Source organism: Coptis chinensis, chromosome 6 (genome assembly GCF_015680905.1).
Source record: "Coptis chinensis isolate HL-2020 chromosome 6, ASM1568090v1, whole genome shotgun sequence".
Classification (NCBI taxonomy): domain Eukaryota; kingdom Viridiplantae; phylum Streptophyta; class Magnoliopsida; order Ranunculales; family Ranunculaceae; genus Coptis; species Coptis chinensis.
In genome coordinates, this window is record NC_141461.1 from 68,965,823 (window position 1) to 68,991,304 (window position 25,482).

General features: G+C 37.2%; 3 protein-coding genes and 3 long non-coding RNA genes across 6 annotated transcripts; all 6 read left to right on the plus strand.

The window, feature by feature from the left end:
* The first annotated feature begins 9,113 nt into the window (after nucleotides 1–9,113).
* On the plus strand, nucleotides 9,114–11,152 carry LOC147494150 (uncharacterized). The gene is made up of 5 exons (XM_086568052.1): nucleotides 9,114–9,201; nucleotides 9,473–9,577; nucleotides 9,727–9,837; nucleotides 9,929–10,060; nucleotides 10,163–11,152. Exons 1-5 carry the CDS (start codon nucleotides 9,114–9,116, stop codon nucleotides 10,912–10,914), a joined length of 1,188 nt encoding a protein of 395 aa, XP_086424178.1. The 3' UTR covers nucleotides 10,915–11,152.
* Nucleotides 11,153–11,429: 277 nt separating this feature from the next.
* LOC147494151 (uncharacterized) lies at nucleotides 11,430–13,741 on the plus strand (the record flags this gene model as incomplete). The annotated part of the gene is made up of 1 exon (XM_086568053.1): nucleotides 11,430–13,741. A coding segment is annotated over exon 1 (2,277 nt), but the record flags the coding sequence as incomplete, so codon positions are not given.
* Nucleotides 13,742–17,836: 4,095 nt separating this feature from the next.
* Nucleotides 17,837–18,428, plus strand: LOC147494152 (uncharacterized). Its single transcript, XR_015198140.1, has 3 exons — nucleotides 17,837–17,889; nucleotides 17,955–18,240; nucleotides 18,349–18,428. It is a non-coding gene; the product is annotated as an uncharacterized LOC147494152 (long non-coding RNA).
* A 50-nt stretch (nucleotides 18,429–18,478) lies between these two features.
* On the plus strand, nucleotides 18,479–19,203 carry LOC147494153 (uncharacterized). Its single transcript, XR_015198437.1, has 3 exons — nucleotides 18,479–18,633; nucleotides 18,758–18,839; nucleotides 19,149–19,203. It is a non-coding gene; the product is annotated as an uncharacterized LOC147494153 (long non-coding RNA).
* A 27-nt stretch (nucleotides 19,204–19,230) lies between these two features.
* LOC147494154 (uncharacterized) lies at nucleotides 19,231–20,420 on the plus strand. Its single transcript, XM_086569502.1, has 6 exons — nucleotides 19,231–19,282; nucleotides 19,360–19,505; nucleotides 19,621–19,738; nucleotides 19,830–19,997; nucleotides 20,081–20,197; nucleotides 20,325–20,420. The coding sequence occupies exons 1-5, from the start codon at nucleotides 19,259–19,261 to the stop codon at nucleotides 20,189–20,191; spliced, it is 567 nt and encodes a 188-aa protein (XP_086425628.1). The 5' UTR covers nucleotides 19,231–19,258; the 3' UTR covers nucleotides 20,192–20,197; nucleotides 20,325–20,420.
* A 3,469-nt stretch (nucleotides 20,421–23,889) lies between these two features.
* LOC147494155 (uncharacterized) lies at nucleotides 23,890–25,482 on the plus strand. Its single transcript, XR_015199790.1, has 3 exons — nucleotides 23,890–24,012; nucleotides 24,100–24,194; nucleotides 24,908–25,482. It is a non-coding gene; the product is annotated as an uncharacterized LOC147494155 (long non-coding RNA).

A 25,482-nucleotide genomic window follows, 5' to 3' on the forward strand; every position in this document is an offset into this window, starting at 1 on the left:
ATACAGAAGTTCTGTCTATTACAAGCAATATTAGAGTTTTTAATACCAGTCCAACATTTTTTTTTTATGAAAAACACTAGCATTTTTCCTTGTACCTATTTTTTGGTTAAATGAGTTTGTGGCAGATGCACTAATAATTATATATTGACTAAGTTACAGGCGGTTAAATACCTTATTCGCAACATGACAGAGCATCAAAAATCGAATCGAACAAAGAAAACAACTAGCATATTGAAGTGTTTTTTCCTTATTGAAGTTTTAATTTACTATTCTAATTTACATGCATTCATTCATTTGATTTTCTCCACCCCAATTTTCTTTCCTAGCACGTGCAACACACGTGCCCGTTTACTAGTAAATCTAATCCATATTGACTGACTGCAACACGGAATGGTAGTATGTGTCTCTGGCTATTGTAACACGGAATGGTAGTACATGTGGTAGAGTTTGTAAATTAGCAGTTACCTATTCAAGCATTCAACTTTGTACTAGTATATCAGCATATGCATGTTTTAATTTGTGTTTTATGACAGGGTAGATTTGATGTGGAAAAAACAGTTTTGGAAGATCTTACGGTAAACAATCAATTTCTTATAAGAGTCCTACTTACTATAAACATCTAGCCAAAAACCGAAATAGAGTCTTACTTACTATAAAACAAAACGTGCCAAAAACTAAAAGGCTAGCTAAGAGATATTCATACACTAAACCACTGAAATAAAATAATAGTTTACAAAGTTCGTTCCTTCACCACTTCATCCATGTTCCTTCTCTTCACGTCAGAAAAAAAAAAGCCCTGAATTTCTCAATTTGTAACTTTTGTTGTTTATTTCTCAATTTCTTTTTATACAAGATTTAAAGTTTATACAAAATTACTTCTAAAGTTATTAATATATATTATTCTTGCAGTGGAATTATCCTATTAAGCTGGATCATTAGCGACTTTGAAGGTAATTAACATACTACGGTAAGCACAACTATTTACATTCATTCTTTGTGGAATGCATGTGTTAATGGTTCAAACTCTTACTTGCTGTGAAGCCACTGTAGTTAATGAAATTTTAGTGATGTATTATGAACTTAATATATATAGTAAAATTATAAAACTAATGTGTTTGGTGATGAATGAAAAGTGTGATGAGTAAGGACTGCGCACTTTGAAGTAAATTCAATAGATGGGATCCCCCCATACGTATCGAATCTAGATAGTGGCCATTATATTATTAGGCAAAAAATGATTATGAAACATTATGAAGTGTATTAGATGTATTGAATTTTCTAAATGCACCAACTTTAAAGGGTTTGTTTGACGTGTCCTGAAATAATTTCTTTTACTAAAATTATGTTAGTAAATGATGTCCTTCAACGGTTATATATATATATTTTTTTTATAATAATATGACTTATTCAAGCAAGATCCTTTGATCTGTTGTAAAGATGCTTATTAATTTTTATGTTCTGATACTAACTTAGTTGTCTTGAGTATATAATAGATGTGTTGTTAATATATACGTATATATCCTCATTCTAACAATTTAAGATCTTATTCAAAATCAACTTTTTATGATTCAAGTTCTAGATAGTGCTCCCATTCAAAATTAGCTCATGGAATGTTTTTCCAAGTACATTTGGTGTTGTGTATAGTATTGTCAGACATATCACATCAATTTCGTCAAATAGAGTGATATTTTGAAAAAATCCTTGGTTTTTTTAAGTACTAGGGAAAGTGGGAAACACATTGCATCCCGACACGCAAAAACAACGAAACTTCCATAAAGATTTTGAGCTTTTCTAATGTCAAACGGTTAGTAATTTTGAAATTGTTGGCTATGACATTAGGTCGCTGAATATGAAATTATGTCATTTTTGTGGATTTCATAAGACATACCATGATGTCTTGGCTTATGGTAATGGCTGGAAGATAGTATCTCAATGTCTTGGTCTTCGTAAGCTTCTTTAGTTTGTTAATTACTGTCTGCCTATGCCTTCTTTTTTATGTTGTTTGTTTGGGTTGAGTTCTTATATTATAGTATGGTGCTTTTGTTCATAGGGCTGGAGACAACCTTCGGAGGGTCATGGTGATTATGCACATGGGCATGGGCATGGGCATGGACATGGACATGAGTACAAGGTATGTCATGACCACTGGTTTCTTTGTCTAAGGTCATAATATGTGACTTCTAATGGGTTTGATTTAAAAATAGCATATGTAGGTACCATTATCAGAAAAAATGATATATCAAAGAAAATGATATATGTGGGGAGATTATATAAAAGAACTTTCATCTATAATACTACTAAGAACATGTTTGTTTTTTAGCTAAAATGTATCTTTTATGTTTGTTTTTTCAGGCTTCTTACTGAATTTTAGATTTTCTCAAAGCTGCAAGTAGTGTTTGTATCTAAAAACTGCAGCAGTGCGTGTTTCTTCTTTGTATTAATGTGATCTTGGACCTGCATTTGAAAAAAAAAATTCGTAATAAACTTGGTTACAAACCTGAAGGTTTATTTGATTTCCATGAACCAGATTAGTTATACAAGTTGAAGATGCTTTTTTAAAAATTTGGCAAGTAGCATGTCTTTACGAGTATTGTCAATGTCATTTCTCTACTTTATATGTAAGATATATTTTTGAGAGAATAATAATTATTAGATAATTATATTTTCTTCTTCCTACATTTCATGTCTAATATCTCTACTACTAGTATAGCCTATAATGATCGTGGCCTCTTAAATTCATCCGGGACTTTTTCTGACGCATAATACCCTTGATGAATAATAAAATCATATGCCTACCTATTTATTAATGAGGACTACTTTGTCTTTTGATGTGTTTATAAATTTTCAGTACCAATATTGTCCTTAAATAAAATATTTGCTTAACACCTTTAAATAGGGCCAATTAGTCTTTTCATGTGGGAATATATTCTAAAACCAAATCCACGCAATGCTCAATTGTACGCATGTATAAATGCCATTTATTAATTATTAGTAATAATTGGTTTATTTAATAAGAGTTGTATTTAATCAGCTAATAACATAATACGAACAATCTCTTCTCCCTTCTCTCCCATCTCTACTCTTTCTCATCAAACAAACGAAAAGTCCTTCAACTTCTCTCTCACTAACGAATGGTTGCTCTCAAAGATGCACGTTGGTTTGGGTCTCTCAAAAAAGGAAGTCTTTTCGCATGGGTGTGACCCCCATTTCTAAGAGTCTTTAGTTCCAAGAGTGTCTTTTGCACTTGATACGGCGTGTCTTGGTATTACTTGTAGTACACCTGTAAATAAATTTCTTTTCTTTGATGGATTTGTGCTCTAAGTCAATTTTATTTGCCTTTATTTGGTTTTACAGTGAGGAGGAAGCTAGGAAGAAAATTTACTCGGTGTCTGCAAAGTACATCTTTTTCTTTTGTCTGTAACGCGCCTTTGGAAATTGCAGACAAAATTATAGGTATTTCCATCATCTGTTACTGAATGATTGGTTTCTTTTACAATATTTATATGAAAACTATGTATTATTCTGCCCATAACTGTTTTGAAGATTCGAAATTGGCATTTTATGTGGTGCCTCTCCGTCCTCTCGATTATCATTCACTTGGCTCAGTGTAGATGTCATTGGTTCTACATTTTTTTCTTAAATATTAATTGTCTTCTTTTCTGGTTAATTAACTTTAATTGTATTCTAAATAATCATATAATTTATGTTTTGATCTATCCTTTTTCAAATTTTAGCTGGTATGAATACAATTAACATCCCTTCTGCTTGATTCATTCTGCTTGATTCATCCCTTTTGCTTGATTCATCCCTTATGCAATGGGGTTCACCCCTCTCTACACTATAACTTATGCAATGGGGTTCACCCCTCACTATCTGCAATTATTGAGAAAAGAATGCATTAGCATATGGGAGTATGGGACTCCTAAATATCTTGAGGATGAACTATTAAACTTTAAATACTTTTATGCTTTCTTCTTTCTTCTTTCCTTCATAGTCACGGATAAGGATGTATATGTGAGTTACGCTTTTAGAATGCAAAAATGAAAGACTAAATAGTACAGCAATCAAGTGGAAAAAGAAAATTCAACATAGACATTATCCCACGGTTAAAGATAAATTGTAAAACCCCATAAATTTCAGAAAAATTCTGGACAAACATAGAATCCATCTCTTGCGATATACTGAAACAATGTGTTACAACCATGACCAACTCATGGATTTCATCAAATCCACACCCATATGAGTGTATTCCCTATAATCACATGTCGTGGTTGTCTTCCGCCATCTGATCCTTTTGTCTCGAATGAATCTTGGGATCCCAAAGATACCACATCCTCAATATAATTAATTATATCTCGCGACGAAACAATTCACTCAAACAGAATTTACGAGAAAACTTGAACCTATCCAAAGGGGTAGAAATGTAGAATACAAGCCATATCCTTAACAAAGTGCTATACATAAAGAATGCATCCTAACACAAAGATAATGTCAAAATTCATTACAATCTCAAATTAAAAAGAACAGCCAAAAGGCATAAGATAGCCTCAATGTTTGAATAACCTCGCGTGGGTTGCCCGAGACCTGAACAAGGCATCCACATGTTAAGCACTAAGGCTATGAAAATAGACAAGTCTCATTTCACCTCTACCCTGGAACTATTACAACCCATTTTGTTATTTCTTGCCCCGAGTATCTTTCTTAACTCGATAATGGAAAAACAACCTTAATCCCGTCTAATCAATTCTCGAAAACTTCTTTGCCAAGCCCCCTCTATATCTCATACATTAGTTTTCCCCACTTGAGAAAATTCTCATAGAAAGCTCTAATCCGATTCTATATTATTTTGTCTTATAACTTCTTAAAATTGACATGTAAAACAGAACAAGCCAAAATTTTAAGTGTTCTATCATTCATAAAGCATTAAACCTTGCATGAACATATTGTAGCAGTAGATTGCATATAAATCCCCATCTTTTGTAGCTTCACAATGTATTTTACAACACAAGCCTTTACATTACATGTGCATGTTGTCCCGACGCTTAGCGAAGTTAGCTTAATTCTATAGCCTTACTATATATCTGAAAAGAACAAATTTGCATCCGAATTTTGATATCATAATAGAAATTTCATGCAATGTCAATAGAGAAAATGGCTAGGCCAAGACAAAGTCGCAAACCTTTCAGATTCACGGAAGTTCCACTGTCTATACATTTGAGCAAATTATTGATCTCCCTTCTCTCGAAGAGGCATGTATCACCGCAGCTTCCTCGAAAGGAAAAAAGAAATCCAACCGAATTTTGAACCGCCTATATTCTCTTTGCATAGGCGGCATTTACTTAGAATTACTTTAAACCACACATATAATTACATTACCAACATTAGTTATTTATTTCATTCCCTATCACATCACTAAAAGTCAATGAAAAGAACAAGAATGTATGTAACATACATATAAACCAACATCCAAAACATTGAAGTCAAGTAACATTGTTAAGAAGAGTCAAATAGATAGTGGACAAGGAAGAAACAACTTTTCCAGAATAGAACAAAGCCATACATAGTAATGTGGCTATTTCACCAATATCCATCCTCTAAAATTTTACCAGGAAACTAACAATATCAACAAGTATCACCAATTGGAGGAAAAACATGCAAGATCAAAGACTTATTACCAAAGCATCCTAAAAGAAGAAAACCTTACAGGTTCGTCGTCGTAATCCTCATGTAAAAGGTAATCAAAACTGGCCCAACTAATTCTTTTTAGCAAAATGAACTACTTGCCTCATAATCGCCATCTTTATTCTTCTCTCGCATATCAATTCTTAAGCAATTAAAAGAAAAGAATGTAACAAATTGCACAACTACACATACAACACCGAAACAAAAATTATGTACTTAAGAACTTACAGAGGTAGAACCATCTGCCCAAGAAGGATATAACTTCGAATAATCGAAATATAGTGACACATTGCTTCTTCCACATCCATATCACCCAATCTCTGCCATGCATCCCTTGTACATGTAACCAAAATCAGATATTTCAAACAGTGCCAAACATTTAACATGCTATAACAGTTAAATTTGGCTTTGAACAATAAAAAAAAAAAAAAAAAAAAAAATACCACTTTGCGTGATTCAATACTTTGAGAGGAGAAGGTTGATGGGCATCATTGCAAGGACCATGAGTAGCAATTTTGTCAAGTCCAAATAACTCCAATATAACTTCATTAGAAAGAACAAACCCTCTTTAAGAACATTACAAGTAATGAAAGAATGTTGGCGCTTCTTTTTATATATAATGTTGGCTTTGGATCCGGATTGGAAACTTGGATGTCCGAGTAACTCAAACTGAATAAACCGGACACTAGGAATTCTGTTAAGTATCTTATAATTAATTATACTGGAGTGTATGTATGTGTGAGACAATTGAGAGATTGTTCCAATTTCGGGTAGAGCTGTCTCATCAAGTGCAATTTGCAACTTTTCATTGCAAGTGTATGGTCTTCTGCCTAAATTTTTTTCTATTTTTTCATTGGATTTTTGGTCTTTCAACATATGAATACCAAGTTGGCTCTATATTGGAATGCTCGACTGTTATGATCTTTGATTTAATTGATTAGAACATTTACTTTTATTTCTTTTCATCGTTTCATTTATTGCTTGGTGTCCTTTTGGACATCTTGGACATACATCTTCTAGGTCCCTTGACTATAGGTCCTTAGTGTGGAGGAGAGTAGGTCGCCTGAGTACAAGTGATTGGTGTGTAGGAACTGAACAAAAAGGACTCTAGGCTTTTGAGTCATGGCGGACTCGTGAGACAAAGTGTCCTTATCAATAGCCCTAATGTTATCGATATTTTGAATTTAGGTAACTCTAACTATCTAAAATAGTTCAAATCTAAAGAGAGTAGAAACGCATCCACATCAACATCTTATAATCCTTACGAAGTTATACCCTCAAAAAGGTAAGAAATCTTTACAAAGTGCGGCTTATTAAAATATTATTCCTGTCATTGAACTTAACTCGCTCTCCCTCCTTTTCAGCGTTGAAATATTCATTGTTAATAAACATTCAGAGATCTCAGTAACTTCAATCCTTGTGTCCATCAAAGCGAAATTGGATCTTTAGAAGCTCTAACCATTACATATCCAATAATTTGCATAATGATCCAAGACATATTATTAAAAATTTAAATGTCGGGGTTCGGGATGCACCCAACAAGAGTTGTAAATTTGAATTTCTCCGACCAACAAGTGTTGGAAAGGGAGCAATTGCTGCACTCAAGGTTTTTGTGGGGTGAAAACAAGTTTAAATCGCTATTTAAGGTTTATGAGGTTTCATCCCTGCTCAACGTAAAACAAGACCCAAAAAAACCAAGCTGCAAAGATATTTTGCTCACTTCTTTTCCCCAAAGAAAATGCAAACTTGAAGGAGCTGTTTGCTTCAAGAATCAAATTTATGAAGGAAATTCAACCAAGTAGCATACAGATTAACAATTTCTAGAATAAAAGGCTAACTTACAAAGATATTCTCGATGACAAAAGTGTAGATGTAGGTTCAAAATAGGTCATCTTCACTACTTCATAGGTAGCCCGGATTATATTCCTATACTAATTCAAGAGTAGGGCGTAGATCTCTTTGATTTAAAGTAGGAGAGTCATCATGAATCAACTACAGCCTAGAGGATGAAGTGGGCTACTCCAAAGAGAGGAGTTTGGATGGCCTCTAATGGTCTAATTAAGAGGCCGATCTTAAGAGAGTTAGAGTCGATGGTACTGGCCGAGAGCTTCATTCTTAACTAATCTTTAGTTTGAAGTTCGGTCATGCAGTTTTTGTGTTTAGTTGTAGAATTTAGGTAACTCTAACTGCCTAAAATAGGATTGATAGCTTAATGATCATCATCAAGAATGTAGGTTTTGCACAATTTACAAATCAAGTAAAATAATTACGTGCATGAGAAGTAGAGTAGCTCACCAGGGGCCAAAAGCTCTTGAACGCTCACCAAAACGACCTTTAATCATACAGGCAAAAATAAGCAATTTCGAAGCAAAACAGAAAAATGAAGTTCATGCAAAACAAAATAATTCATGATTACCTCAATGTTTTCTCCTTGAATTCCAAGGATAAGCCCCATCAAACTATGTGGGTTGGATAGTGGTTTTAATTGCATGCATTTCTTAGCTAAGCTGTACGTTCCTGCTAAGCCCTTACCCAGGATTAATGCTTATAAGCCAGTGATAAAGACACAAAACACCAAAAAAAATATTCATACCGTAAGTAATATAAACACCACAACACTCACCATTGTAAATGGTCCGACATAAAGAAAGTTTGATATATAATGCTCCATCCAAAGGACATGTCACACTACTAAGAATGTTAGTGTTTCCCAAAGATGACCTTTAACAAGTTCTTCAAGTCCTCCCCGGTCCGGCGATGATCGCACTTAACCCAGAAAGCACTGCAGTCTAGCTTAGCTATCTGTCCTCGCCATCTTTCCCATGCCTGGGCATAAACTCGAAATGGTAATGCAGTGCAGACGTCACTAATAAAAAAGACTTTTATTGTGGAAAATCCATTTAGTACCTTCATAAGATCAGACTTGGTTTTAAAGCATTCACCTAATTTTGTGTCATCTAACTCAAAACACGTGTGGCATTTTCGACCCAAGAACAGCTACTGCTTCCACGAGTCCATTCTCAGTCTGCTCAATCAAATGCACAACCAAAATTTGCATAAAAAAGACCATATCAATTGCATGGACATCCGGATCAAAAGGTATCCGCGACACTTCGATTTTAGTTTGCCCAATGGATTTATCCGATCATTGGTTTCATTGGTTTCATATAATAAGTAACGATACAAAAAAGTTATATAGCCAGGTTAAATGTGGTCTTTACTTTCCAGGGGTTGGTTTAGATAGTATCATGAGTTTATTTATTATTTTGAAATGACTTAATCTAATCAAGTGCTTTTAAAGTTGCTGCAAACTAAATGTATTAAATATCTTCAGTATTTCACTTGATTATATGAAGTCTTATTGTATTCTAAACTACTTACTGACCCAACTTCATATATAACCAAGCTCTTTTCATTTGCAAGTCTTTGAAATGGTGGGTCCGAATCCTCCAAATTTCCTCTCAGTTAGTGGTAATAGTGTGCGCCAACAACAACAACAGGCTCAGAGAATTAGGGAAAGTGATAGGCAAAGCAATATGACCCCAAAGATGAGATAGCCCAATCGAAGGAACGATCCGAAGGAATTATTACCGACGAGTCCAAAACCAACGAAATGAACAACTTGCTTCTCATAGAGAACGTATGCGTGTGGCATGGCTCTCGCCTCGATTGATTCCTGCTGAAGAATTGTTGGACTCCAACAGTCTAACCCCTAATAGGTCGACTCCGCGTGACGCCAAGCTAGAATATTTCCAACCCGATTAGCTTCGTCGCGTGTCGACATTCACAGGAAGAAGGCCGACTCATGTAAGGCAACGAGCCCGAAGCTTAGCCAATCAAGAATTTGGTTGTATTGATGCAACATCACTTCCATCAGAAAGTGGAAGCAATGATGGTAAATCTGAAACCCTAGGAATTATTCTGTACCTAATACCACCCTAGCTTATTCCTCAAAACGACGAATTATTCCATGCATCTTCCATTATCGATTTAATAAATTTGTCCGTGCGTATCACATCTCCTATTTTGTCTTATCTTTGCCAGTTTTAGGCATACCTCCTGAAGAAATATCTGACGAATGTGATCTCAGTTACATAACCTTCAATGATGGTGATACTCAAAGCAGCACTGACTACGAGGATGAAGCTTTTGAAGGTTATACTTATAAACTCCTTTTACACCATTTTATACTTAGACACCTATCATTCGCTAATCTTGCCAAAGGCGAATCTACGGTTAACTGCAGACTTAGATGCTGATCACGAAGTTGTCGGTGTAGATGCTACTCATCCATTCTGTGTGATTGATACTGGTATGCACTCTGGGGATATTGAAAACAACCGTGGAGATTTAACGGCTGAAGTTGTTGCTTTGCAAGGTTCCATTTTGTCCTTGAATTAAATATATCTATCTTGCATGTTTCAATCTATTCATGCCTACGTTTCTATAATATATTAACCTTCAAAGTATTAAACCTTAGGTAATCATCGTAGTGACCACCAAATAAGAGTGCCGACAAGAAGAAGGCGGAATCACAATTGTGCACGAGGTTATGTTGACTCTTCGAGTCTTCAAACCCATCGTTTACCGCAACCAAGGAATTGTACACACTGTCGAGCTAGGCTTTTCCACCGCGAGCCACCTAGCTTATTCTGCTCAAATGGGACCACAAGTTTACCTTTAATGGAAGCACCCCCTGAGTTGACTAATCTATATACAGCTCAGACAATTGAAGGTATTGATTTTAGGAAACACGTGCGCGCATACAACCATGTCTTCTCTTTCACTTCTATGGGTGTACACATAGAGGAAGAGCTCGCAGACGGCCGGGAAGGAATTTACACATATAAAGCTCGGGGATCTATTTATCATCGTATTGGCAGCCTTTTGCCCAACCCTGGGGATAGACCTAGGTATCTTCAGATGTATATATACGACACGGATCATGAGCTTGACCACCGTATGGCTGAAAGCGGACTGTTGGACCGGAGGGTGCTTGCAATCATTCATAAGGTTTTAAAGGAAAACCCGTACATTAAGATATTTCGCCAGATATCGCAGCTATCCTCATTGCCCAATCTTCGCCTGCTAATTAAGGATAACCCAATAGGTGCTCACCAATATAGCTTGCCTACGTCTGCTCAAGTAGCAGCCATTTTGGTGGGTGGTGAAGATCCAAGTAACCTTAATGAAAGAGACATCGTAGCTCAAAAGATATCTGGACGAGTTTGAGAATGTCCCTGATATAGCTGGCTATTACGATCCGCTTCAATACCCTCTGCTACTCCCTCGTGGCACCCCAGGATGGAATTTGCATATGTTCCGCTCTAATGGAGCACGGCTTAGTTGCCAAGCATTTTATTGTTACTTGCTGCAGGTGAGTGCCAACTTCTACTTTCATATGTTTTGTGTTTTGAATTGGTTTTTCCCCGGTGGAAGCAGAACTAACATGTCATCTCATAATTAGATTCGACCGATGATCCACTTCTTCTTCTCTCGTAGTGGTGGTCGCTTTTACAACAATATATAGTTGACAACTACGTTAAAATATCCACTCTAAGATTGAGGTGGGTGCGTGATCATCAACAAGAAATAAGGGTCGAGCTTTATCAAGGGTTGCAAGATTCTTTCAACTCGAGAAATTGCATTCGTGTATGCGGATACTTTTAGTTCTTAAGCACGTTTAATTAATTGCATATCCTAAAGTCCATTCTTATTCCAAATTAAGGTAATGTGGGCGAAAACAATCTTGCCTCTGTCTTTTACGGGGTGCCCCCGAGACATGCATCGTCGGTATCACGATGCCATGGCATTAGTTCAAAAGTATGGAAGGCCAGATTTGTTTATCACAATGACTTGCAATCCATCTTGGGAGGAGATAACCGCTGAGTTGTTGGAAGGGCAAATTCCCAATGACAGACCGGATTTGATTGTTAGGATCTTTCGTGCCAAGCTTGAAGAGTTAAAAAATGATCTATTTACTAAAGGGGTGCTTGGGAAAGTTGTTGCGCATGTCCATGTTATTGAATTTCAAAAGCGAGGATTACCGCACGCACACATCCTACTGATCCTTGACGAAGATGACAAGATAACTACTGCGGAAGATTATGACAAAATTGTTAGAGCGGAAATTCCTGACCCAGCACTTGAACCAGAACTATATGAAATTGTTGTTAAACATATGATTCATGGTCCGTGCGGTAGTTTGAACCCACAATGCGTTTGCATGAAGGATAAAAAATGTTCCAAAAATTTCCCAAAGCAATTCGCTCCAGTTACTAATCAAGGAAGCGATTCCTACGCAGTATATATGAGGCGAAACAACGGTGCATTTGCAGTTGTACAAAATCATCGTCGGAGTTATCGTGTCGATAATCGTTGGGTTGTTCCTTATAACCCGTGGTTACTAAAGAAATACAACTGCCATATCAATGTCGAGATATGCTCGAGCATTAAAAGTGTCAAATATTTATACAAGTATATCTACAAGGGTTCAGATCGAGTGGCATTGGAAGTTAGCTCGGACAACAACAAAGAACAAGATGAAATAAAGCAGTATGTTGATGGACGTTGGATTTGCCCACAAGAAGCCCTTTGGAGGATTTTTGAATTCCCACTTAGCCAAATATACCCATCCGTGTACTCTTTACAAGTCCACCTTAAGAATATGCATGAGGTGACCTACCGGGGCAATCGCCTCATTGAGGATGTTTTGGCTGATGATAGGAACTCCCGCATAATGTTAACAGAATTTTTTACTCTTAATAACACTGGCGAAGCTGCTCGAGATTATCTCTATCGTGAAATCCCTGGACGTTATGTGTGGAATAAGTCGGGTAAGCATTGGCAAGACAGAATTGGACAAAATCGTGTCATTGGAAGACTTTTTGCCGTTTCACCTCTAGAGGGTGAGAGATACTACTTGAGGGTGCTACTTAATCATATTAGAGGGCCCACGTCATTTGAGCACCTGCGAACTGTTGGATCTACTGTACACCACACATTTAAAGAAGTTGCTGAGGCATTGGGCTTGCTTGAAAGGGATAACGATGTTCGCAGCTGTTTGCTTGAGGCATCGATGATACAAATGCCATCTTCTTTGCGGAAACTGTTTGTTACTATCCTAGTCTATTGTAATCCCGCCGGTGTGCGTGCTTTGTGGGATGAATTTCATGGGTATATGTCAGAAGACTATGCCTTTTCCAATACAAACCCGATCTATGTTAGGGATTGTTTGTTGTCCGAACTTAGAGTGTTATTAGACCAACATGGTAAACAAATTTCAGCATACGATTTGCCTGCAATCACTGATGAACACGTTCACCTTCATGAAACTTCCAATTTAATTAGAGAAGAACTGAATATTCCCGTTACTTCAGAAGACCTCTCAGCTATAGGCAACCTTAATGATGATCAAAGAAATGCTTTTGATCAGATTATGGGATCAATTCAGCGAAAAGAAGGTGGTGTATATTTTGTAGACGGCCCAGGAGGTACAGGAAAAACATACTTATATAAAGCCATTCTAGCAAAACTCCGTTGTGAAGGAAAAATTGCGATTGCAACAGCGACATCGGGAATTGCTGCTATAATGATGCCTGGAGGCCGTACAGCCCATTCAAGATTCAAGGTACCGATCCCAATTACATCCGTGTCCACATGCAAAATAAGCAAGGCTGACAGGGGAAACGGCTTGGCATCTTTGTTACGACAAGCGAGCATACTGATATGGGACGAGGCTACGATGACACATCGTCATGCTTTTGAGGCACTGGACAGAACTTTAAGAGACATCACAAGCAATGATCAGCCTTTTGGGGGAAAAGTTTTCGTTATGGGTGGAGATTTCCGCCAAGTGCTTCCTGTTATTCCCCGTGGTACGAGGGCACAGACTATTGATGCATGTATTACAAACTCCCCACTTTGGGAGGCTGTACATGTTATACATTTAAAGGAAAACATGCAGGCGAGAAACGATCCGACTTTTGCAAAGTTACTGATGCGCATAGGCGATGGCATTGAACCATTTATTGACGAGGACATGATTAAGCTTCCCTCAAGATATTGTTGTACCGTGGGACAATGAGACCTCACCTGGGAATCTTATAAATGAGATCTTCCCAAGCTTACATGAAAATACTGGTGACCTTGACTACATGATTGATAGGGCAATAATAACTCCTAGAAATGAAACTGTCGACTTATTGAATGATGAAATAATTGATCAGTTTCCAGGTGAAGAAGTCACATACTACTCTTTCGATTCGGTTGAAAATGATTCACGTGGTTTGTACCCGAATGAGTACTTAAATTCTCTATGTCCCAGTGGTCTACCTCCTCACAAATTGAAACTTAAATTGGGAGCTCCCGTTATACTAACCAGAAATTTAGATCCTAAAAATGGCCTCTGCAATGGAACAAGGTTGATATGTAGAGGATTCGACGCACATGTCATTGATACAGAGATTGTTACTGGGAATTCCATTGGTGCTAGAGTTTTCCTTCCCCGCATCCCACTTCACCCTTCTCTGGATGCAAGGTTACCTTTCACGCTCATTAGGAAACAATTTCCTATCAAGTTGAGCTTTGCTCTCACAATTAACAAATCGCAAGGTCAAACCATTCCAAATGTTGGAGTGTATTTGCCGGATCATGTTTTCTCCCATGGCCAGCTCTATGTTGCTTTATCAAGAGGAATATCGCAATCTTCTACCAAAGTTTTAGTCAAGAAAGGAACAATACGGGGTCGCTCTGAAACTTACACTAGGAATGTTGTCTACAATGATGTCCTCCATTATTGCAATGTACAATAGCCATTGGGTATGTATTGTTCTTCTCCGAATTTGTTAATTATTTGTATCTTGCTTATTCTGCCATATGATTCTAACTACATTTTGACTGCATGTGAATTTGCAGCAAAAGCCAACACAGATGTTCTCCCGTTCAACAAAAAATATCAAAGGATCGGAGTTGAATGTTGCAGTCTGCATGACTAAACAAGGTCAAACTATAAGTATGAAACTTGGATGTCTATTGGAATTATGTGCTTATAATTTAAATTATGTCTATAACTCAATCACGTCACGTTAGAAATTACATGTTTGAATTGTAATAGTCATTGCTGACCAATGTAGTGGTCTGTTCATATCTGATCCAAACAAACTAGAAAAGGGCGCGTCCTAGCTCATGCTGCCCATAGTTATAGATAAAGGTTGATGTTGGAGAGGGAGTGTTCGAGGAGCGTACTTAGTGTATTAGCTTGTGACGGGGATAGTGGTGGTTAGGAGTCAGACAGAAGGGACAGAGGAGCCCAATGGTCCGAGGAGCGAAGGATGTCCTTTACACCATTCCTGTATAGTGATGATGTTGTTGACGATGTAAAAGCACTCTTGAAGAGGTATAGATCAGGATGGTCGCTACAGCCAGCTCAAGGGGTAAATGCTAGGTTATACTTGGCATGGAAAGAAGAACCCGTTGTCTGGGCTTCAAAGACGAAGTCGTAGTAGTCATCTTAGAGAAAGTGTTCGCTATTACAAACCAGAAAATTTAGGTCCTTCGTCGAAAATCTGTCCCTCAGAATAGATCCTCCAATTACCATGGACGTAGTTTCCTAGAAGTCTACTGTTTAATCGCTAAAAGGAAGGTCTTTATGGCATTTTACTTCCTTTACTGAATAACTATAATAGTAAGACTACGAAAGGAAACTGTAGAATACAGAAATTATCCGTTTTCTTATGTTTCATCACTTGCAAATTCACTGGGATTATGAATTTATGATATATCCTTGCAGCACGAGTCATCAGAAGTTTTTAAATACGTGGGATAGAATGAAAGAATTAATCCTACGGTGAGTGTTTTACATGAAAGTCCCCACGAGAGCACGCTCACTAATATAAATATACTTTACGACAGTATGCAGGAAAGGAGAATATCTATCTAACACAAGATACACGACATCTTGCAACACTTAAGACCCTGCTTAGCTTATCCATTGATCTCTTCAATCCCAGGCTGAAGAATTCGTGGTCATATTTACTCTCTTTTGACTTCGGAGCGGGAAGAGAACCTTTGAGTTTGAAGTCCCCACTTTGCTGCTTTATTGCGATTCTGCAGTTCTTCTTCTTTGCTTTATTGGAGCCGACGGATCATTTGTTGAGAGTTAATCGAGGAGCTGCTGCTTTCCAATGCGATTCTTGGTTCTTCTTCTTTATTCTTTAGCCGGAATCGCTTGAGAGTTGATCGAGAGTCGTTGAAATTGGTGTCGGCTAAGACGGTGTACATTGCCTAATTGTTGGGATAGGATTGCTGGTTTAGGTCCCTCGGAACCAAAATTCATCATGGACCCAAAGACCAACAATATTTTGCCCCGTCACCAACTTCGACGTTGTACTTTGTCTCGAAGTTAAGCCATTTAGGGCTATCAAGAAAGCAGAATTCAATAACATTTTGTGACAAATTTTATTTCAATAAGTAGTCACGAAGTTGAGATTAGACGGAACTATCAAACGTGTTATAGTAATATATTATATAGCATGGCCTCTAACATAAAGAGCAAGATAAGCTCCGCAAGTCAACAGCTCTACACCAAGGCTACACCAAATCTTTTTCGTGTAAGGTTTGAACATTGAACACAGAACCTCATACCAATTCCTTCTTCTTCTTTTTTTTTTTTTTTTTTTTCCTTTTTTACTTTTAGGGCGATGGAGACTCTATTGATTATTTTTCTGAGAGGAATCCAACAATGTCAGGTAGTGAAGAACCTCTATATTTCATTAGACAACAAACAAGTGAACTTTCTTCAGAAATAGAGCTAGCTGAGGTTGGAAGTACGCTAATAATAGTACCTTCTTAATGAAATTAATGTATACAAATCTAGAATCTTGCCATCGTAAGGTTGGCCTAGATCCTTGTAAGATCATGCATTCCTGTCTAGAGGATAAAGTTAATCATTTACGAGTTTGGGGCCTTGACAACTGCAAGCTTTCATAAGAATACTCGATGCCCATATCATAGATGTGCCAGTACACTTTTTTTTGGGTTGATTGTGTATTATGATACTACCTAATAGCTACACCTGGAGGAAACACTCCGTCCATCACCTAACAAATGATCACATTCACATTTCAACATTTGCATACCGTCAAAACCAGTATTACAGAGAACTACCATTCGAAATCAATAACTATTGGAATTATACTTGACTAGATTCTCCACAGCTTGAAGTACGTTTACTTAACACAAAGCTGGGCAATTAAATAAGTAAGAATAAATCTACCCTCTTGCAAGTGGACCTGATGCTCCACGGTGTATAAAAGCAATTTCAGTTCGCTGTTTTCTGCAGTCAGTCCATTTGTATCTCTCTGTCCATGAGAAGCACATATTAAAAGAATTAGTCAAAGGCATCTTTCAATTAGTCAGCTAAGCTACTTACAATCTCAAAATAGATAAAAGATGATTTAAAGAAACAATTGAGTAATTGACCAACTGCCTATAAATAGCCGTTTCTAAACTTTCACCAAATAAATGCAATGATGTTTTATCCCTTTAGGCTACTACACTTTAGGCATTCAATATATATATATATCGTAACAGCAAGCAAAAACCTCAATTCAACGATTGGGTTTTCCCTTTGGCCATTGCTCTGACTTAAACGTCCACTACACCACTTTACAACTTCCGGTCCCCCATTAATGTATACGTTGAATATCACAACCATCTGCAACCACATAAAAGCATTTAGCCCTCTCTTCATTTGTTCAGGATCCTTCTTCGCCAAGCCTTTCTTTACTTTTTTTTATATATGTTGTGCTGGAGAGGTTGTGAGTATATTGATCAATTGAAATCAAATATTTGCCGAGCCTAGGTGATTAGTTAGTTGGAATTCCATATTATTGTTTTCCCCGTCGCAGAAATTTCAGAAAGTCCCTATTAGACAATGCTATGATATTTGCTTATAATATTGCATTGCTCTTCTTTGAAGTTGTTCACTTAACATTTCGCCTTAATCTCTTACATACATTCGGTATTGTTGTTTTATAGGAAAACCTCAAATGGAAAATGTAAGAATTCCAACCCCTTTCTAAGCTTCGCTTCGGGCACAAGCTGATTGAAAATAATGGTTAGTGTGACAAGGATGTGGGAGTCGATCCAATTTGGAACAACAACAATGAGGTCCTAAGTAGAGACTTACTACTATTGGATGCTAAGGTAATCAACATTGTCTGTTATGCAACCATTCGTAATTTATCACTCATTTTTTTCCTTATTACTAGGGAACCCACATGCATGCTAAATTGGAATCAAAGTATTTTAAAGAATTTGACAAATTGGCCAAAGGAGATGTGTTGGAAGAGGGTAATATCTACATCATACAAAGCTTTGATGTGGTGTTAGCAAAGGCCTATCGCCCCGTGGTGCATCCCTTTGTAATCCAATTCAAACCACAAACATTGATACAGTCCGTAGATGAAGAAGGTGTTGAAATCGAAAGGTACAAGTTCAATTTCATTGAGTATAACACCATTCCAGATAAAGCGAAACAGAGAACTCTTCTATCAGGTTATAACTCACGGCCTTGTGCTTAACTATTCCCTCTCTGTTTTACTTCCCAGTGCCGTCTTTTATAATGATTAAAAGATCTAACCTTCTATTTGTTTATACATTTAGATGTGATTGGCGTGCTTAAGAAAGTCGGAAGCACAAAACAGAAATCTGGATCAGTTCTGCAGGAGATAGTACTCATGGATCACGGCGTCGCGTGTGACCTTTTTGATATCGAATTAAACAAACTAACATGTTGTTGTAGCCTAATCCAAATTTATACAACCTTCAGACGTGCTGAAGTCACCATTACTTTATGGGGTGACCTGGTCAAATCAATTCCGGAGGACATCATAACACAACATAACGTGATCATTATAGCAACTTCGCTGGCCGCAAGGGATTACCAAGGTACTAATACATTTAAAGTGTTTACAATTTAAATTGCCATTGAAATTTAATTAATCTGAATTTTATGCCTCATCTGAAATTTTTTTCTCAAAGGATGGACTTTAAATATAGTTTTTTTTTGTAGACAAAATAACACTTTCATCTGTTAGTGGAACAAAGATCTATGTCAACCTAGATATCGATGACGTCTCTGAGTTCAAGCGCAGGTCAGTTTTAGCTGTTTATAAATCATATTTGCATTCATTCTTCCCGATCACAACTATAAAAAAAAAAGGTTAAAATATCGGCCAAAAGTGTGCAACCACATAAGTGTTAAATTGTGCATTAAAATGTTAAATTATGCAACCATGTAGGTGTTACAAATTAACGTAAACTACATTCATTTATACTATCAAGTAGTACTTTGATTTCCTCCCCTTTAGTTGGTATGTGCTTTTGGTGTGCAACCATTCATTGACTAATTTGATCTATACACATAGTCACCCCTACATTTGCTTTTTATTGTTGCCTACTAGCATTAAAGCTGCAAACATATTAGTCGAGCCGGAGGGCCCTGCTGAAAATCTTTCTCTCAGAAGCCATGCTTTCGAGAGACAAGAGAGTAACCATTAATCAATTGAAGGAAATGGGAAAAGATCAGTTATATAAGGTGCATAGTGATTTTTTCTCGCCTACGTTAATATATATACCTTTTACTTAAAATATACTTGAATCTTTCTTATGTAGGGATCAAGTTATACCTGCAGTGCCATCATAGACAAGGTCTACAGTACTAATTGGTTCTACAATTGTTGCAAACGTTGTTTTAAAACAATTGCTCAAACTGAACCCAATACGCGTTGTCCAAAATGTAAGGTTGATACCGAAAAAAGGTTAGTAAAATAAATCATTTTTGTTGTTCTTTTTCATTTTTTTAAATTGAATAAAAAAACTTGGAAATGTCTATGTACCTACTTCTTGCCTATACACATTCTAATATGCAAACAGGTATAAGCTTCGCTTTGCTGTTAATGATTTCTCGGATATTACCACTTTTGTGGCTTTCAACAAGCATGCTGAAAACTTGGTTAAGAAGCCAGTAGAAGAATTAGATATAATCCACAAGGCAAGCTAATTCAAATATTCAAAACTTACGTTTCTTACAATAATTAACATCATTTGCTTATATTATCCTTTCTTGATATCCAAAAAAAAAGGACGCAGGCCCCAAAGCACTTCAAAATGAACTTGGGAAACTTGAAGGCAGATCTTACACGTTTCAAGTTCAGATCACCGAGTTCAATTCAAAGGATGGTTTTGAATCGTTCACCATTGAGAAAGTTTACCCTGAGGAACCAAACATCAGCGGTCAATTGGTTGATAAGGTAGTCCTATGTGTGTTTTATTGTTCGGAATACAAGCAGCTATTTTTTACAACAACCACGCATAACATTTTAAACAAACGTAGGAATGCCAAAGTGCATGTCTTGAGTCGGCTGATGATATTGTTGGAGAAGGGGATTCAACCAGCGCAATCGAACCCGGTATACAACCATTGAAAAGAATTAGAAAAACATAGTCCAAGGTAAATCTCAACACTCTTGAATGTTATAATTAAAATATTAATCTATTTTGTATGTGCATAAATAGTATACGTACTAATTAAATCAAGGGTGCTATGTGACAACGTTTTTATCCTTTCTTCCTTGCAGGAGACATCCATGAATGCAACGTGAATACACTGTCTTATCAAATCTACTTCTTTTAATGTTTGTTCTTAACAAGAAACCCTAGACTATTGTTTGACCCGGTGTTATTCTTTGTGTTTTTTTCACAGCACCTATGTTTTTAACTTTTTCGATTCGACATTGTCTATTTCGTTTCATGGTTTGTCCCTTCCTACTCTTACTTATATTTAATTTCCATAATGGTTAAATGTTAATTGTATGGTTACCTTCTTTTAACTTTTCCCCCCTTTTTTACAAGTCATGTTGCATGTGCGGCAATTTTCCCCTTGGTTTTTCCCTTTTGTCAAAGCCAAAACACATATACACTAATTAGATGATTGGGCCAATCATACCATTCCAGTGAAGATGAGGTTATGTGTGGCACAAATGGAATCTTTCAAGCATTTTCCTAATGAAGGTACATTTAATTTAGCTTTTCGCCTCGGCATGTGATCATCATTTTTTTAATTTGGTTCTGACGTTAGTTTTCCCCTTTGAAATTTGCATGTGTTTGTTTAGATCCTGGTCATTCTTCAAGGTCGATAATAAGCCACTCGCGAATCAAACACCTCGGGCTCTCTCAGCTCTTTGTTGGTGAGCTAAACTCACCATCTATACCGCCTTCCTTACTCTCCTCGAGGGACGGTTTAAGTCTTTGTTCTTCAAGGAAACAATAAGAATGAAGTTGAGATATGTCTTGAGAGCGGTGAGTAATTGTATTCACACGACCGCCATGAAACCTCCTCAATCTGTCTTTGTTTACATCTAGACATTGCTCCACCCAAATGGCGAACCGCCAAACTTGGGAAGAGAAATTTATTACCGTTATTCTGTAAACAAGATTATCTCGAATTTGGAGGTGTGAATTCAAATGTATGTAGTTTATGATATAAAAGCCATCAAGTTGGTAAGAATATAAATGGTCGGTGTTTGTGTGTCTTGCTCATTTATTTTGCAGCGACAATCTTTGTTGAGACCAACCAAGGGCTTCACCTGGTCTACATGCATGCTTTCGCCAATCCTTTTGAAGTCATTAACCAGTGTGAAGTATGATTTCCCATCCTACTATTTTCCAAAGTAGCTTTCTCTTTGTTAAATTAAATTCGGACAAGACAATTAAATAATGAAGAAGATTGATAGAAAATTTGTTTCATGTGAAACAGGGGGGTAGAAAAACACATGAAGACATTCCACCATCGGGAGAAGAAAAAAGTGAGTAAAAGGCCTCATCTTTTTTCCTTACATTTAAGGAAGGAAACTAAAATCTTACCTACTTTTGAGAAACTCTACTGAAAGTTGTTCTACCAATTTCAATTACAGCTGCCTCAATTTCTCGACCACTTCACCTTTTGATTGTTTTCTTTTCTCAGATGATTGTAAACATGTTTTTCAAATATTTGTATATTTATTGAAATGTCGAAAAAAAATAAAACATTATAAAGCAGCAGATAAAAAGAGAACCTCGGCTTGACCAAATCCCTAATGTAGATAACTGATAAATGTTAAGACTTCGCATTTAAGGCAGGGATGACGGTAAGAAACAATGGTTAGTGCCATATATACGTAATGAAACATAACTAGATTTCAGGACAACTCCTTGATATTAAAAGCTTAATGTAATATGTACAACAAAGACAAGTTGTGTTCGAGAGATCGGTAGAGATAATTAACATGAAACTTATCGAGAAATTTTACAATCACATACACTCTATATTGATAGTAACACCTCTCTACTGCCGATTATCTCTCCGTTGCCTCCACGCCCCGATTATTATTTCAACATAAATGGCTACCTTAATTTTGTTTTCTCCCTGCTTTGCTACAAAAAAGTGATTATTCATTTCTTCTTCAATTAATGCAGGATGTGAATTGGGATCTATGCTAGATAACAATCAAAGTCCTATCGATTGATTTTGTAAGATTGAGTAACTAAATTATGATCTTATGTGAAAGGTGGACTTGATGCATATGTGGAGAAGCATGAGTTTTGTTTTGATGCTTGTTTTGGATGAACAAGTTTCCAATGATGAGGTACCATGTTTCATTTTTCAGAGTTTTCTGAGGTTCATTATGCAGAATGTTGTTTAGTTTTTCTCTGTATTTTTTTTTCGAGATAAATTTTTTTTTTCCGAGATAAAATAACCCATTAGATGTTTTTCAACCAGTGTTGTTTCGAACTTGTATGATAGGCGCAGGAGGGAGGGAAGCACGGGGCACAGGACTCACTTTAGGAAGGAATTATTATCGCTAACGCTTGTGCTAAGGAAGGCGGAAGTGGAATTGGATTCTTTTCTGGAGCACCATATGTAGAAGTAGACACAGAGGTGGGCATGGGTGACGGACTACCCTATATAAAAGCAGAGTTAAGGCATTAGTCCCCCACTCCCGAAACATAAACTAAAGACTATTTGACCTCTACCACGAGATCAATGGACTATCTTGATGCATGGACCACGGAGAGCTTTGACCCACTCGGGTTAAACATCAATAGACTAAAAGCCACTCTCTTCTTACCATCAATCGTTCATGGAGAAATTGCGGGCTCTCACGGAATCGGTATCTCCAAGTGGCTTTTCGTTGGTCTTAGGTAGAAGTAGTAAGTCGAAATAGGAATGTAAAGTCAGGCCTAGAATGAGGAAGAGGCGACAAGTAGGGGCTTTCACCAACTGAACTGAAGCTCTATCTTACGTTCAACTCGGCTTCCTTAACTTAAAGACTTTGTAGAGCTTTCCACGAATGATTGATTGAAAGAAATTATAAGTCTGCGAGTTCATCCCATTCAGAAATGACCCAATGAATGCCCAGCCGGAAATAGTGAGTGCCTATATTGCTATCACCGGACGAGAGGTTGACGAGATCAAGTAACGTCCTTTGTACTTTCTTACCTTTGGTACTTTTACCCGAAGTTGGGATTTCCTTGCTTTTCGTTACGTTTTGCCACTCTGCCCTGATTTAATTAACCTACTACTTCACCCGGGGCGTTGTATGTAATATCTTTGTTCTCAATGGCTTGTAGATTCTCGGGACCGGATGATGCGGACCGGATTTACGCTTGATAGAGCAGTTTCTGAGACACTGGTTCATGCCTTCAAAGCGAAGTATGTTGCCAATGTTATAAGAGGTAAGACAACACAATTTGAATAATAAGTTACTTCATTTTAGTTGCCTGGTGTGCGTGGTTTAGCGTATTGGTTTTATTCAAAGGCATTTTAGAAAGAAAAAACACTCTAAGACCTCCCTTTATACTAAAGCCACTATTATGAATTATTTTTTTCCTACTCAAGGAATAGGTCGAAAGGGTTGATTCCTTCTACTACCTTTTGAACTCCTACTGAGTGCAAAGCGATTGGGCAAGGCCAGACAGAGTGATATTAAGCAAAGGTTAACGAGAGTTATATCTGTGCACAAGTTGCTCACATAGATTGTGCGCTTCGCTCTTACATGGCTGGGACGGCTGGAGGAAGCAATGGATTGGATCGCGAGTATTATTGTAGACGCGTGACAAGAAAACTGATCTCATCATACATGTGAAAAAAGCTATTCTGGACTTGTGAATCTCTTAACTCGGGATGACGTTGAGAAGATCCTGAAAATGGGGTTGTGCATTTTGTGTGGCTCCCAACGAGAAAGATCTACAAGTTTGCTGCATAATATCGAATTGGCATTGACGAAGGTAAATCATGTTGTATAATAGTTATAGTTTCATTTCGACAGTGGTATCATCCCTCTTCAGATCATCATTTTATAGTTTTTCAACCAGGGGCATGACCATCTGATATTTACATCAGCTTATAAGTGGAGCTTGTCTTGGAGATATATGGAATTCGGAGGACAGTAAAGCAGGGATTTCTGCAGGTCTGTTTGCTTTTCAACCTCATTGCGTTTTCGAGAATTATATTTCTGACAGCATCTCTCACAGTTTTACTAATGTGTTGCTTGATTTGCATGCATGTGGTATGTTTGTCTTGCGCCCGAATGTAACATAATTTCTCGAAAACTTGACAATTATTTAGAAAGATTTGTCTCTGTTCATTCAGTCGAGTCGGAGAATAGGGTAAGAGTAGTTAATACATTGACATGGTCTTATACTTACCAGTGTATTATTTATACTAAAAGCATTTTTTGAATAAGAAATTGTAATCCGTAAGTGTGGCATTGTGTGGTGCGACAGATATATTGGATACACCTCTTGATGTTAACACCCGCCCTTAGGTAATAGGAAGGCAACATATATTTGTTTTTAAATTATCAATTGTGCAACCAAATATTTTTTCAAATTAGCATGCCATCCTTAGACAGAGCTTCGATGTGGGTGTGCTAGGGCTGCCTCCGTTGAGTCGGTTGTGGTCTACGCACCCCCCACTTACGGTGGAAACATAGCTTATTGCATTGCCATGATTTGGGGGTAAATGTTTGTGTCTTATCAATACGAGTTTTGGCCAGCGTTCCATTTATGATACTCCCATAACTTAGAAAACTCTGATATATATGTGAGATTATGATGTGGAATTTGGACAGTGTTCTGTTACATCAGTTGCTAACATTATTTCTTTCTCCATGTTGGTAAGGCCCCCTTCTAAGGGTGTGACCGCGTAGCTTACTAAAAAATGTTGCTGAAAAATTGAGGTTGAATTCTGAGAATCCTGTTGCTGGTGGTGAGAGAATGGTGGCTAAGGTGATTCGAGACGGCACAATTGATGCTACAATAGATCATGCAAATGGGTGGATGGTATCAAAGGAAATTGGAAATGTATACTCTACAAATGAGCCTCAGCTTGCATTCAGCTCGAGGATTGCCTTCTGCCTCAACATGCACATGAGGCCGTGCATGCCCTGAGGTTCCCGCCCAAACAACCAAAAGAAAAGGAAAGTGCTGAGAAGAGGCGAGAGATACAACAACAGGAACAGAAATTTGCCAACCACATTGCCGAGGAGGATGATGACGATATTTAGTTGGGCTTCGCCTTTGCCATCACCCTAAATGTTTCCTTTAGCCATTTCATTTGTACCAGCTTAATTTGTGGTCAGGACGCACTGTTTCCTGGGATTAAATACTATGGTCAAATTACCCTTTTGCTGTTTTTATGTTGGTCTAATATTGTAACTGTATTATTTAGGACTACGCAATAAACATTTTGTTAGG